The 16339-nt window shown below is 36.7% G+C and overlaps 1 protein-coding gene and 1 long non-coding RNA gene across 3 annotated transcripts in view; one reads left to right on the top strand and one right to left on the bottom strand.

Annotated features, from left to right (window-relative positions):
• The window catches only part of LOC107671041 (leucine-rich repeat transmembrane neuronal protein 4-like), a 139684-nt gene that overhangs the window by 8604 nt on the left and 114741 nt on the right, over positions 1 to 16339 (top strand). Inside the window, exon 2 of one of the 2 annotated variants that reach the window (XM_016463886.1) lies at positions 2721 to 4261. In XM_016463886.1, coding sequence (XP_016319372.1) covers positions 2721 to 4261 — 1541 coding nt within the window. Of the gene's footprint in view, positions 1 to 2720; positions 4312 to 16339 lie in introns of both variants that reach the window. The other variant, XM_016463887.1, reaches the window with a different exon arrangement.
• LOC107671042 (uncharacterized) lies at positions 651 to 15860 on the bottom strand. Its single transcript, XR_001632153.1, has 3 exons — positions 15715 to 15860; positions 10140 to 10145; positions 651 to 660 (listed from the first exon to the last, which is right to left on the bottom strand). It is a non-coding gene; the product is annotated as an uncharacterized LOC107671042 (long non-coding RNA).

The following is a 16339-nucleotide window of genomic DNA, read 5'->3' as shown; positions in this document are numbered from 1 at the left end:
GCGTACGCCTCTTTCAGGGCAGGTTTTGTGCGTACGCAACGGTTATAAATGAGGCCCCTGATGAGGAAAAAGTAATGCAAAAGTAACGTAACAGATTACTTTCCATAAAAAGTAACTACTGTTAGTAACGCAATTAGCACTGCTTGTAATTAGATTGTATTGCATTTTAAAATATTTTTAATCAGATTACAGTTACTTTTTTATTGATTACATGATTACATATTATTCACATGGTCACATGGCATGCAGGTAAACAGGAATAATATTTCATATTTTTATTAAATGTTTTATTTTAATTTTGTTTTATTTGTTGTAATTTACAGACTACAATGTATAAGCATTTATTATGGTTTTTCCAGTGTCAAACACCTCAGTTTCTTTAGAAAATGTACAAATCTAGTTAAGGTAATTGGTCTAATATCTTTTTTTTTTTTTATATGAGCAAATAACCTTCATTTCCTTACAATGTGAAGTGGGTCTAGAGAAGTGCATGTAGAGGTAAAGCTACTTATCGTGTCCAGTTGTAAAGTTTTTATAAGGCTCAGTGCTCAAAACAGGCTATATTGTACTGTATGAAGCATTATGGTCTCATACTTTGGATTTACAAGCAGCGGTAACATGGACTTTTACTAGGAAAACTTTTACTCTTGAGTACATTCACTGGGAAACAGGCCTTAAGTTATATAACTATAAACTTTGGCTACTTTGCACTATAACACATTTACTTCAGACTCTTCACAGGAAGATTAGGGACTGTGTTTTTCTCTCATTATTTCAAATAAATTCAAAGGCAATTTTCAATGCCACACTGAACCGATTGTCCTGTAGATAACAGGTTGTTCGGCCAGCTTACGCTCTGTCTTCAAGACTATTAGATTAGCCCGTTTCATTCGATTGACCTACACGAAATGTTTCGATTAGATCTAGATCTGGAGGCTGGTAAACAGTGGTTGGGTTGGATGATTCAAATGCATTGCTGCTCACCATTGTACATTTATACAATTACTTTTATATTTACTCAGTAGTTGTAATATGATTAAAGGTTCAGATGGTAAACCTTTGTGCTGGCCACTCAAGATAAACCAATAATTTCCTGTTTTTGCTCCAAGAACAGCAGACAAAGGACTGTTATCAATTTTGGCACACCCTTAGCTCAAAAAAAATAAATAAATAAATAATCTTTGCCCAAACTGAGGAAAAAGCTCAATCAGATAGCAAAGCATAAAGAGACACTGAGCCAGCCAAAGAGGAAATGGAGATTGTCACTGTCCTTCATTGATTGGCAAAGATGTTTTCATTGATTCAAAATATTATGTTTTTTTTTTTTCTTAAAATAGTAATTTAGTCATCTTTTTGTAGTTTATTTGCATTATGAAACCCATATTTCTTCTAGGGAATACAAAAGGAGAAAAACTCTGCTGGTTGCTGTTTTCCATGCAATTACAGTGAATGGGGCTGAAGCTTTCAAGCTTTATAAAGAACACAGAAGCACCATAAAAACGTATCACAAAAGTAGTCTGACTCATGCACTATATTATAAGTCTTCTGAAGTCATTTGATAGCTTTGTGTAATGAAAAGACCTAGATTTACATCATTATTCACTAATTATCATCTTCTCCAGTGAGCTGTTAACCTCTACGACCGGCTCATTGAGTCAGTTAGTTGAGCTTGAGAACCAGTCCAATTTGTGAACGAATCGCCTGAATCCCGAATTATTCAGATCATTCAGTTGTGAAGTGGATTAATCGATTCATCAGACTCAAAAGAATGATTCGCTCATGAATCACTGCTTCTGTCACAAACACAGCAAGGGGGGGGGGGGGGGGGGGTGGTGTTTAAGACGATTCCAAGGGCCCGATGAGGGAGAAGGGGCCTGAATGTGATTTCTGCCAAGGGGGACCCCACCGCAAATTTTTGTACTGCACAATCAAGCACAATTAATCAGAATTTGTATTTTGTAGCAACAGATATTTGATTTACTCTTTCTCATTTAGAAAACAAAACAATCACAAGGACATCTGGGTATCACTCAATTCTCTTCCTCTCTCTCTCTTCTGTATTGTTGTGATACTTGTGTCTCTGTTTTTCATCTGTAGCTTATCTTGCTTGATACTGTAGTCTTCTTTATCCAAAGAATGTCTAAGTTCTTTTTTATAGTATCTTTTGATATCATACTATGAGCCATGAGCATAAAGAACCGTATTCTTTTAAGTCAACAGTCTGTTTTCTCTACCACAGAGACTGTTTATTCGAGCCAGTGTGTAATTATGGTTATTAAGAAACCTTAAGGGGAATGTTTTTACTATTGAGTTATTTTGGTTGCTTCAAGGTAAAGGTATATATTTGCTTTCGTTTTTAATTAAAGTACATGAACTAGGAGAATCAATTGACATCGGCATACTTTAAGAAGGCCAAATACTGGTCTAGAGCAACAATTTGCATAGTAACCACATTAATGGGAAATGAAGAGAAGGCAAATACAATTCTGACTTGAAGCAACACAAATAAGTTTTTACTTTCCTCCTACATTCAAGATTTTATTCAGTAAACATTGGCTATGTAATTTGATAACCTACTTTGTGCAAACTGTGCAGCGGGACTAATTAAGTATGTACTAATCCTTGTAAGTAAGTTATCATCAGTTTTTGATGCAAAAGAGTAGGATTCAGCATTGACTGAATCATGGCTTATCCCTTCTTTCTCTTTGTGTTTAATGCAGGATTCCTGGTGAGATCCCGTTGGCTGATGATCCCCCTGCTCGTGCAGGCCTGGCTCTTGGCTTCCCAAGGCAGAGTCCGAGAGAAACCGTGTCCCCGAAGCTGCCGCTGCGATGGCAAAATAGTGTATTGCGAGTCAAATGCCTTCCGTGATGTGCCAAAGAATGTTTCCGTGGGATGCCAAGGCCTCTCTCTGCGGTACAACAGCTTGGTGAACCTCAGGGCTGGTCAGTTTGCCAGCCTCAGCCAGTTAGTCTGGCTGTACCTGGACCACAACTACATCAATGCAGTGGACAAACAAGCCTTTCAGGGTGTTCGAAGACTAAAGGAGTTGATCCTCAGCTCTAACAAGATCACACATTTGGAAAACAGCACGTTCCATTCGATCCCCAACCTACGCAATCTGGACCTGTCCTACAACAAACTTCAAGTCCTGCAGCCGAATCAGTTCCAGGGCTTGCGCAAACTGTTGAGTCTCCACATCAGATCGAATTCCCTCAAGACGGTTCCCATGCGAGTGTTCCAGGATTGTCGAAACCTAGAGTTCCTTGATTTGGGCTACAATCGACTGCGAAGTCTTACCCGTAATGCATTTGCGGGTCTTCTCAAACTGACGGAGTTACACTTAGAGCACAACCAATTCTCAAAGATCAATTTTTCTCATTTCCCAAGGCTGAACAACCTCCGCGCTTTGTATCTGCAGTGGAATCGGATAAAGTCGATAACCCAGGGAATTACATGGACCTGGACCTCTTTGCAAAAGCTGGATCTTTCTGGAAATGACCTGCAGGTGTTGGATTCAAGCATCTTCCAGTGTCTCCCTAACTTGCAGACTCTTAATCTGGACTCCAATAAGCTAAGCAACGTGTCTCAAGAGGCCATATCAGCTTGGATCTCTCTTACTACCATCAGTCTTGCTGGTAACATTTGGGAATGCAGCCCCAGCTTATGCCCCCTTGTAGCTTGGCTGAGGAACTTCAAGGGGAACAAGGAGACCACCATGATTTGTGCTGGACCAAAGGAGGTTCAGGGTGAGAAAGTAATCGAGGCTGTTGACACACATGGAATCTGTAAGATGACCCCCACTCCTTACCAACCGATCTCCTCCACCGTAAGCTCCCCATCCAAACCTGGACGTTTCCCCCTGCCCACCACGTTCAGGGTGAATGAGAAAATAACACGCAACAACGCTGTTGTGCCTTCCCCGACGGCTGCCTCCCCACTTGTCCCTGAGCAGGACTTCGAGCATGTTTCGTTCCACAAGATAATTGCCGGCAGCGTCGCCCTCTTCCTATCTGTGGCCATGATCTTGCTAGTGATCTACGTCTCCTGGAAGCATTATCCCAGCAGCATGAAGCAACTGCAGCAGCATTCCATGGTGAGAAAACGCCGGAAAAAGGCACGGGAGACAGAGCGCACCCTCAGCTCCCCGCTTCAGGAATATTATGTGGACTACAAACCCACAAACTCTGAGACCATGGACGTACTGGTCAATGGGACAGGACCATGTACCTACACCATCTCCGGCTCCCGAGAATGTGAGGTATGATCCGTCGCCCTCCTAAAATCCATTACCACTGCGGGGAACAAGAGGTAAATGTCCAGTCGATGTGAGGCGAAAAAAATTGTGTTGTCTCCCCCCCCTTTTCCGCTGCTAGCTGTTCCCCTCTAATGGGTAGGAAACATGGGTCAGTGCATGGCAACTTGAGTCATATGTTCTCAGGCTTGTAATCAAAGTTGTGTTTCCTCCTTTTACCTCAGGTATAGTAAGATAAAACATCCTTGAGCCAAAAACACCTTGTTATATATCAAACAGCAGCACCGGTTTGGGGAATTTTTACTCTCTGCTGGCTTAAAGCAAAATATTGAGTACTGCTTTTAAAATACACCACTGATTGGCTACAAACAATTGGTGTAGCTTCAAATACTGGGTCAAGTCTCTGTGCATTGCTCCTTTCCTATCCTTTGTGTGTTTTTGCATTGTTATCAACATGCAACACCCCAGGCAAATGGCTGTTAAGTCAAATAAATTATGGTGGCCTGCTTGTTTAAAGGAAAGAGTCAAAAAAAAAAGACATTGATGAAATGTGAGAGCTAATATATTGGTCTGGTTCCAAGATAAATATTTGCCTCATTTTGGATTCACGGTAGCAGTGACCGGATTATTGAGGGGTTGGAGAGATTTCCCTTAATCATGCACTTTGTCAGACAAATCAGCAATTCAGGACATAATTAAAGATACACATTGCTGATCCTTGTACGTAATCCCACCACATAGCCACTCTTGGCAATTGCATCCCATAATTTATGCAGTGTCATAGGTTCTTCCAATGCAATATGACAAGGCCCAGGTCCAGACATAGAGGAGCTTGAGAAAATAAGCGTAAAGCCTTTTGCCACAAAGCAGCTACTCAGGGCAGTCAAAGTACACATACATTAGGGCTGTGCAATTAATCGCATGCGATTGCCATGCGCATCTCATCAGTAAAGCCGGTCCCATGATTAGTAGTAAATCGCCATCACCTGCTTTCAGATGGAGCGCATTTAATACACAGAGCCGTAGTTCACTGACAAGCTAAGCGATATCGCGTTCATAATCGAATGCGATTCATCTGTGATTATGAACGCGATATTGCCTAATTGTCAGTGAACTATGGCTCTGTGTAGTGAATGCCGCTCAATCTGAAAGCAGGTGATGGAGATTGACTACCAGTCACGGGACTGGCTTTACTGACGAGATGCGCATGACAATTGCATGCGATTAATTGCACAGCCCTAACATACATTACAAATTACTTTTCTATTCAGGCCGTAGAACAGCAAAAGCAAAGGCAATCTTCCTGGTAGAAATAAATTCACTGGTCTAATTATGCATGGCTTTCAGCAAAGGTCATCTTGAGTATCACCTCCATCACATTGCCGGAAGTGTTAGAACAAGTGTGAGATCCATAGGGAGTCTAATTTACAGGACAGCCATCATTTTGTTCTGTTTTGTTGATTCAGTGGATTGTAGGTAAATCCGCATGGCAGTTATATTGTCATTGTAAGTAATGAGCAAGCCCAAGGGATGCATTTCAACAACTTTAAAAATGATAAAGCTGGTTTGCTTTCAGTTTTGCACAGGAAGTAATAACAGGAAGTATGTCCCGTGAAACAAGGTCAGATTAAATAATTATTAAGGTGAATTAATGAAATTCACAAATGGATAGAATTTACACGTGTTTGACTAAGAGGCTTAGGGATTTGTTTGGAAGTGCTATGGTAATTGTCTTTGCTTTCGCACCAGTAAAAAGTAATATTTCATTTTAGTGGTTTAATCTGCATTGTAAACAAGGTGCTGTGCTTTTCCGCTTGTGTATTGTTGCCGTGTTGATTCATTCGTGTTTATGGTTTTCCTGTTGTTAGCATCCATCATGTCCTTTGCCCCCTTTGTTGCTCCTGTTGTTGTGTTTTTCTGTCTTTTGACAATTACTAAGTTTTTCAGTAAATATAGAACTGAACCCTGCATTTGATCAAGTAACCCTTACTGCTAATGTGTAACACAGTGATATTGGTTAATATCTGTATGACCTTATGTGAAACCTATTATTATCAACACCATCTTTTGCAATATCGGCTTTTATGAAGCATCAAAGTGAACTTCCCACCTATAATTTAAAATAAGACCTATACACAGTGACAGACACACAAATGCTTCCTTTTTAGTAAATCTGATTGAATCCTGGTAATTTTAGCACATTATAGCTACAGTTTGAGATTCAATATAATTGGGATGTAAGTTTGTTCCCCCTCAATCTTTAATATTTGGTTGTATCCTTGTACTATGGGAATATATCTTCAACTACAAGGTTTTATAGTCTACCTGGCTCTCCATCTCTCTCTTTAATCGTACGGTTGCTCTCCTGCTTGAGTTAGATGAGTCCCTGACAGCTTTTTGTTGACAAGGCAGAACCACAGGAAGTCCAGGCAGTGGGCCATTACTGAAGCCCCTTGATGTTGTGAGCAGTCATGCTGGCCATATTTACAGCGAGAAGGACGGTGATTCTATCTCGGAAAATTGGAAGTGTCAAAGAGCGAGATCAGAGACATAAAGCTACGGCTGTCAGAAAGCAATTTTTATCGAACGGTGATAACCTGTGACCGCGGTCAGCGGCATTGCTAATACGCACAGATCTGCAGAAGAGAAGAGGTATAGAATAACGTTCGGGTTGATAATATAATGTGATTGTGGACCGCACTGTCTCCTATACTCACAGCGATGGACAGAGAATAACAGATGAACGCACTTGTTTCATTTTGAAACGGATGCTTGGCACAGTCAGTATTTAGAAATATGAGTTTTCATGTGTTTTGTAAATTGATGGTTTATATTTCAGTTGTAGGTTAGCAGAAATGAGCAGCTCGATAGCCCGTGGTCACTATATGTTTTGCGATCTCATTTTATGTTCCACTAAAGAAAGAAACACACTCGTACAGAATTGATACGATATCAGAGTGAGCAAATGATGACAAATTTTAATTTTCGGGTTCAGTTTCTTTGCAGAAATGCTGTGAAATTCCTTTGACGCTTTTGGTAATGATGTAAGTTTCATAAGTAGCTAACTAGGAGCAGCTTCCACTCTTTGACCAGATCAAAAAATGTGAGGATGAAGAAATAGTTTGATTCTACAACTTCCTATCTGTCACTGCAGATGTATTAATGAGCGATTCGTATGTAATGCTGCTGTGAAGTCCCTGCTTAATCATTGTGACCGTGTTTTGGCGTTTCTCCAGAAGCAGAGCTACTGTAAAAAGCCAGTGGGCTTTGGCAGCATTGTTTCAGCGTATTAAAATGAACAACAGCTTCCCTGAAACTACAAATGTCCTCTTTAGCAGAACAGGGCCCTCCCAGAGCTCTCTGTTGGGTCAGCTCCTTTTGCTCCAAATGGCGAAGGCAGCATTTTCGAAATATATATATATATATATATATATATATATATATATATATATATATCCATCCATGCACTACCGGTCAAACGTTTGGAATGATTAGGATTTTTTAAATATATTTTTTTTGAAAGGCTGCATTTATTTGATCAAAACTGCTGTAAAAGCAGTAATAGTGATGACAAATTTTAATTTTCGGGTTCAGTTTCTTTGCAGAAATGCTGTGAAATTCCTTTGACGCTTTTGGTAATGATGTAAGTTTCATAAGTAGCTAACTAGGAGCAGCTTCCACTCTTTGACCAGATCAAAAAATGTGAGGATGAAGAAATAGTTTGATTCTACAACTTCCTATCTGTCACTGCAGATGTATTAATGAGCGATTCGTATGTAATGCTGCTGTGAAGTCCCTGCTTAATCATTGTGACCGTGTTTTGGCGTTTCTCCAGAAGCAGAGCTACTGTAAAAAGCCAGTGGGCTTTGGCAGCATTGTTTCAGCGTATTAAAATGAACAACAGCTTCCCTGAAACTACAAATGTCCTCTTTAGCAGAACAGGGCCCTCCCAGAGCTCTCTGTTGGGTCAGCTCCTTTTGCTCCAAATGGCGAAGGCTTCGTACTTGACTTCTGGACGGCTTCCCGGTGTTTCTTGCCCAAGCAGCAGTGCTTCACCTTTTCTACCGCAACTGTCCCAGGCAACCCAACCTTTACTCGATGGTTGTTTTATACAAACACAGAGCTGGGACTTAGAGATTAATGCGTGTGTTTGTATCGGTGTGGTTGTGCATCTCTTTTTCAAGGACTTTTGCTATGAATATTCAGTCTGAATGTGATTCTGCAGGGATTTCAGACAACAAAACAGCTCTGTTCCAAGAATTACCTAGCAAGCTTATTACCTGGACAGCATTTTCGAACTATATATATATATATATATATATATATATATATATATATATATATCCATCTATTGGATATATGGTCCATCCATATATGGATCCATCCAGAATTACTACACACTACTATTTAAAATAACTGTTTTCTATTTGAATATATATTACAATTTTATTTATTCATGTGATGCAAACTGAATTTTCAACATCATTACTCCAATCTTCAGTTTGACATGATCATTCAGAAATCATTATAATATGATGCTTTTTTTTAATTATTATTGTTTCTTATTATTATCAATGTTGAAATCCGTTGTGCTGCTTCATATTTTTGTGGAAACTGTAATGCTTTTTTTTCCACCCCAGGATTCTTTGATGAATGGAAAGTTCAAAAGAACAGTATTTATTTGGAACACAAATCTTTTGTAACATTATAAATGTCTTTACTGGCACTTTGATTCATTTTCATTGCTGAATAAAAGTATTATTATTATTATTATTATTTTTATTTTTTTTTTTTTTTTTTCAAATAAATAAATAAATACGTTTGAGGTATTTTTTTTAAATATGACCTTTAAATTTCTCATGAATTATTAATATCATGAATTATTAATTCATAAACTTCATTAGGTTTTTGGGAAGTCTGATATTATCTGATATATATCTGATATTATTATAATTAGCTGATATTTGGGGTCATAGGATGCTACATGCACTTTTACAAGCTCTTAGAACTGAACAGAAGAAGTGAGTATAATGTTTTGTAATGAATCTTTGCAAATCGCCTTTCCTAATAATGTGCTAATAAGCAAGTTTCACGATGAATGCAGCTAAAGTAAACAGTCTCTCTGTTTTTTTTTTTTTTTTTTTTTTTTTTTTTTTTCAAATTGGCTGCACAAGACATTTCAACTTAAATGATATTAAACTAACATTAAAACTGGAGTTGAATCTTGGTTTAATTAATCTGATGACCTAGAGTATCATTGTATCATACTGATCATATTGATCATATGTACACATAAAAATGTCAAATACTGTAAAAATAGACTACTAAACCATTTGTGTGTGCTATGCTTGGAGTATTGCATTAAATTAGCAATTAAATGTTAAATTAGCAACATGCTAATACCAAACTCTAGTTTAGCATCCTGCGCACGTGTTGAGCACTACAATGTTTCAAATCATACATTTATAAGCTTACAATTGAGTTGGACATCTGCTTGAGTAGGCAGCAGACAGCAGGACAGCTCACTGTCCTGGTTTTGGAACAGAGCTGATGTGTATTTATAATAAAAGTGAATTCTCAGGGAAGAGATGGCATATGAATGCATAAAGAGTATGTTCACTCATTTGACATCTGGGATGCAGTGCTAAATGAACATATGTCAGCAACAAACAGGCCTTTATGGACAAGAAGTGAGAGCGATCCTGCTGCAGTGGAAAAGTTGGAAGCATCTAAACAGATGTCTTAAATTTCACAAACTAAACCAAACTAGGCCGCCAGGTAACAAAATATAACCTGGAGGCGATGCAGCTTGGGTTGTTAGTGTCTTGTTAAATGAAACATGCCAGTGAAGGATGCTGAAGGCTTTCCTGTGGATTGGAAGAACAAATTGCTAAGAGATCAAAAACAGAATAATTTAGGCCTTAGTCACTGACCTTGATTGTAAAAGCAATGCAGGGCACAAACAGTCATAATGCGTCCACAGGCTGTGTGTGTGTGTGTGTGTGTGTGTGTGTGTGTGTGTGTGTGTGCTAAAACACAAAAACCAGTATGTGTGTGTGTGTGTGTGTGTGTGTGTGTGTGTGTGGATGTTATACTGCAAGTTGGTGTAATGTACGGCAGGACCTACCAGAATAAATGTTATCTACAATAATAGATTTTATTTGTTTTTATTTTCAAATGCATTATCTTTTTTTTTTTTTTTCTCAAATTCATCATTTTATTTTATTTTGTTGTATTTTTTAGAATAGCATACACTGATGAATTGTGCACAGGAACATTTGTTATTAAAGTCAGTTTTGCTCTTTATAAGCTCATACAGTAAGCACATATTTAATTTAATTTAATTTTATTTTATTTTATTTTATTTTATTTTATTTTATTTTATTTTATTTTATTTTATTTTATTTTATTTTATTTTATTTTATTTTATTTTATTTTATTTTATTTTATTTTATTTATTTTATTTTATTTTATTTTATTTTATTTTATTTTATTTTATTTTATTTTATTTTATTTTATTTTATTTTATTTTATTTTATTTTATTTTATTTTATTTTATTTTATTTTATTTTATTTTATTTTATTTTATTTTATTTTATTTTATTTTATTTTATTTTATTTTATTTTATTGTTAGAATAGCATGCACTGATGAATTGCGTACAATAACACCATGCAAGTCAGTTTTGGTCTTTAACTACTCTTGACTACACAACAGTATTAGAGTTTCACTTACTTTTTCTTTTCTCTTTCTATAGTTCTATAAAGTAAGGGAACAGCGTTTTATAGCACTGACCTGTCAGGTCAGATAAAATAAAAGTCACTGATGGGTGTTTAAAGCCCAAGCTTTAGCGGTGGCTCTCAGGCAAAGCCAGACCTTTAGTGAATTAATGAATTGATAATGAAATTAAATTATACAGTTCCATTCAGGCAAGCGTGCGGGACAAAAGGTATCATTCAGGAGGCTGTCGTAAGCCTTGACCCCAGATGACTGGAACGCTGTTGTTACTGTCAGAAAGATGGTTGAACCAGGATGAAAGCGCTTGTGATATTGATTCTAGGTGAGTCCATGAGAGATTTCATCATTCACTTCATTCTGGTGGATTGGTTATACTTCACCAAACTCTACAGATGCGCCTAATGAAACGAAACCCTTCTGTTCTCATTTAGTTTGTTTTCCTCTTTACTGCATAAGTGATTTACATAATTATCTTCTCTGAATCTCATAATCAGACAACTTAGTTATAGAATATAATGGTGTAAAGGCACTTGAGTCACTGTTAAAATTGCCTAAATTTCATTGCATTAGATAAACTTACAAATGTTTTAGGATAATTTCTCTGGACTTGCATTGTGAATATTTAATTTAGTACACATCTACATACTAGATTGAACTAGTTTACTTCAAAATAGCAAGGAAACCCTGGTTTTCCATTGCATGACCCCCTTTAAAGACCCATTAATGCACAAGGGATTAAATAAGAAAGTAAATAAACCCCAAAGTGTTTTTGGAGTGTGATAAACAGTGTGAGACACACACACACACACACACACACACGCACACCGTGACAGACAGTGTGGTGGAGCTGCACCCTTGTCTGTCTGCGCTGTCTTTGCTGGCAGAGAGGCACGCAGCTGTGAGGAGGGCATCGCTTTAGCCTTCATTGTTGCAGTTGAGTGTAAAAGCTTTGTTTTGGCTGGCCACACGGCTCAGGTGCCTTTATTGAGCGTGGGATTGAATCCAGGCTCACAGCTGCACGCGTAAAGCAACTCAAGAGCACCTCCTCTGGAACCGATTAGTTTTTTAGCACGCTTTGATGGAAACTATTTGGGTATGCTCTGATTATAGAATAACTATTCAGCAGTAATCTCCTACGCTTCAAGTGCAGTGTAGAGGACGTCAGTTGAACAGGCATTTGCATTCGGGAAGGTCTGTTCTCTTTAGTGTGGAATTTGTAAATTATCCGGTTCCAGGAGAGACTGGATGACAAATCCAGTGCCGTGCAAGATTCAGTCCCAATGTATTCAATGCATGATTTGAATGATATATGGATAACACTTTACAATAAGGTTCAATTTGTTAACAGTTGTGACCTACACTGTAAAAGTTATTTTAATGAAAATTTGCAAATAAAAACAAAGATTATTTGAGTATGTTTTACAAGAAAATACTATTTCCTATTTCAAAAGTATAAATTTAATTCAGTGTGTTACGTGCTGTTTCTTTGTAATTATTTGTGAAATTTTCCTAGCAATTTTTGAATAGTTTTTTTTTTTTTTTTTATTATTTGTGAAATTTTCCTAGCAATTTTTGAATAGTTTTTTTTTTTTTTTTTTTTTCAGTGTAAAAATGCATTTTTATATTTTGTAATCTTAATAAATAATGTTACTTTCTAAATATACTATTGTTCAATTGTTCATTTATGTAGTTCATAATGTACTATTGTTATTTTATATTTTTTTAAAGTCAAAATATTTTGGCATACCATTTTAATTCAATAAAATTAAAGTAAAAATACTTTAATTCCTCAACAATTACTTAAAATGATCAAAAGTGTCAGCAAATACATTTATAATGTTGTATAAGGTTTCTATTTCAAATAAATGCTGTTCTTTTTCATCTATTTATCAAAGAATCTTGAAAAAACATATAATGGTTTCCTTGAAAATATTTGAAAAATATATAGAAAACAACATTAAACAAGATAAAGAGTTAATGCTGTTAATATATTGTTCATCATTTTCTAAAATAATTTTTAGAACTGCACTGTAAAGTGTTACTGATATCTGAATCGTTAACCAAGAAAATATTTTAATTAATGTCACATTATATAACCAGAGCTACAAATGGTTAAATTCAACACTTACTTGTTTTCTTATTAGATTGTAAGATATTATTCACAGATTCACTTCTGCTCTCAAATAAAATATGATCTGTATAGTACAGGTTTTGACATCCTGATGTTATTTTACACTCAAGAGCATGCTATTTCTCATGCTGTTTACCAACCTGAACTATTATTATCATACTATATTTTTCATAAACATATGCACAGATTATAGATTATACCATACATATTATACAGATTATACCATAAAAGATACATCAGGTGCTGGATCTGGATCTGGCTTGTTCTGGTACAAATTAGGTCCTGGTTCTCTTCATATAAGACCTCTTTCTTGGACTCTCTGCTCAAATGCTCTCTCTTGTCATTTTCCCTCTTACATCAGCACCGCATTCAGTTCTCTGCCGAGGTCCACCGGCTTGATTGACAGGAAGGTGATTTCATTTTAATTTAGGGCCCAAACCCCCAGTTGATCCAGTTCTGACCAGAGCAAGTCAAGCGTTAATCGCTTCTCACCCTACTAACCGCGGCGAGTCTTGACATGTTTCTGCTCGCACTCATTCTCTGCCTGCGCAGTGTCTATTCGCTTGAATACATCAGATAGTTTTGAAAGAGAATATGTATGCGTGATAAAGACAACTTGATGACAATATTATTTATTCATGCAGTGATATTCCTATTGAGTAATATTTCATTTTGCTCTCTTAAAGAAACATCTCTCTCATTGATTTCAGAGCCACATGATTATATTATCAACCATCAAGCGCACATTAATTCCAATGCAGAAACCAGCACAAATGTGATAAAGATGTTTCTCAGCAATATCATAAATTATTTAACATGTAGGCAACACGGCAACCATCAAACGGGATGCAACGTGTTGCGTCTATCCAGAAGAGTTTTTGGTGAGAAAGTGGAGCATCTATCAGTCTGGACTTTCTTTTGGGAATGCAGCATGGGACAAGTGAACATGAGACCCTAATCGTATTTCCTTTTCTTTTTTTTGTGATCTAATGGCCTTGCGCCTTCTTAAGGAGCCGTTAAAACCTAATAAGATCTTTTTTATCCTGTGTGCTTGAAGCAACTCTCACTGGTCTGGCTGTATGGCATTTGTGTTGGTTTTGCCCTGGAAATGAGACGATTAAAGTTTTAACAGCGCTTTATGCATGCGTGACTGTCAGATGGACTGACTTCTTGTCAACGGTCCCACCTTTCCGCTTTCTTCAGCCCACCCATTCCTGCTCCCATGTCTTCTGGCTGTAAAAAACAGCAGGATGTGGCTCAGAACTGCCGTCGAATGTCAACGAGTGATGAGTCACTTTGCACCCGAGCACATTTAATGATGCGACCCGAAGCGGAGCAGCTAGACTCGCTGCAAGAGGCCCTTCTGCCTTTTATTCCTTTCTCTGCTTCTCTCTGGTTTTTTTAGGTGAGTCCTACAAACCTCCTGTTCCCTTTCTTCCATTTCTGTCCTTCTTTCCCCTCAGTCAGAGAGAGTGATTCATAGATTTTTCTCTGAATTATTTAACTAGTTCTGCTTTTCAAGTTTTTATCCACTTTTCTTTAGGAATTTATGTATTTTAATCAGATGTTGGCACAAATGGGGTAGAAGGAGTTTCTGCTGACCTTACGTTATCTTCCATCAGAACTTAAGACATCTCTGGACATATTTTATTTTAATTGCATTTTATTTTTTATTATATATTTATTTTAGTATATTTATTTTTTTAAAGAGTTTGGACATCATTTTTCATTATCATGACATCAAAATTGACCCTTTTTGTCTTTTTTTTTTTTTTTGATATACATGTTTTTGTTGACTTTTCTTTAGGAATTTATGTATTTTAATCAGATGTTCCAGCACAAAAGGAATAGCACCACTGTTTCTGCTGACCTTAAAAGTAAAACCTAAGATAACATCTCTGGACATTTATGTTATGTTATGTTATGTTATGTTATGTTATGTTATGTTATGTTATGTTATGTTATGTTATGTTATGTTATGTGTTATGTTATATAATATAATAATGTTTAATTTATGTAGCGCCTTTCCCAAGCTCAAGGACGCTCTACAAGGTACACCAACGCAGCAAATACTGATTACAAAGAAACAATTTCATTGGACATTTGCCCAATTCAGTTACAAATAATGCAGTTGCATATAACACAGATTATGTAGTAAAGACAGAAATAGAAAACAAAACAGACAAATACACAATGTAAATTAGTGATAGTGTTGATTAAACAAATAAGTTTTAAGCTTTGATTTGAATTCACTGAAAGAGGTGACTGTTCTGAGTGCCAGGGGAAGTGAATTCCAAAGTTTGGGTGCAGTAACAGAGAAGGACCTGCCGCCCATTGAAGATAGGCGGAACCTAGGTACACAAAGAAGTTCAGAATTAGAAGACCGGAGTGCGCGAGAAGGTATATAAGAAGAAAGTAGGTCGGAAAGATAGGAGGGAGCAAGACCATTGAGTGCCTTGAAGGTGAGCAGAAGAATTTTGTATTGCACACGAATAGATACAGGCAACCAGTGAAGATTAAATAGAATAGGGGTGATGTGAGCAGATTTTTTTGTGGAAGTTAATAATCCGGCAGCAGAATTTTGAATGTACTGCAGACGAACAATGGAGTGAGCTGGTAAGCCAGAGAAAAGAGCATTACAATAGTCAAGGCGAGTGGTAATAAATGCATGCACTAATGATTCCGCATCTTTTCTACTGAGGAAAGGAAGAAGTTGCGCAATTCGACGTAGTTGAAAAAAAGCGGCTTTGGAGAGTTTGCTAATGTGGTCATCCAAGTTTTACTTGTGTTATGTTATGTTATGTTATGTTATGTTATGTTATGTTATGTTATGTTATGTTATGTTATGTTATGTTATGTTATGTTATGTTATGTTATGTTATGTTATGTTATGTTATGTTATATGTTATGTTATTTTTAAAGAGCTTGGGAAGTCCGTGTAATATCTCCAATACAGTCAATAGTGTTTATTTATTTATTTAGTCAAAAACATCAAAAAGGTCCCTTTTTACTTTTTTTTTTTTTTAAATACATGTTTTTGGTGACTTTTCTTTAGGAATGTATGTATTTTAATCAGATCTTGGCACAAAAGGATTAGCACCACTGTTTCTGCTGACCTTAAAAGATAACATCTCTGGACATATGTTATGTTATGTTATGTTATGTTATGTTATGTTATGTTATGTTATGTTATGTTATGTTATGTTATGTTATACG

This window comes from Sinocyclocheilus anshuiensis, unplaced genomic scaffold, assembly GCF_001515605.1.
Source record: "Sinocyclocheilus anshuiensis isolate Anshui unplaced genomic scaffold, SAMN03320099.WGS_v1.1 scaffold332, whole genome shotgun sequence".
Classification (NCBI taxonomy): Eukaryota; Metazoa; Chordata; class Actinopteri; order Cypriniformes; family Cyprinidae; genus Sinocyclocheilus; species Sinocyclocheilus anshuiensis.
Note: the sequence above shows the minus strand (reverse complement) of the source record. Positions and strands in the feature narration are given on the sequence as shown.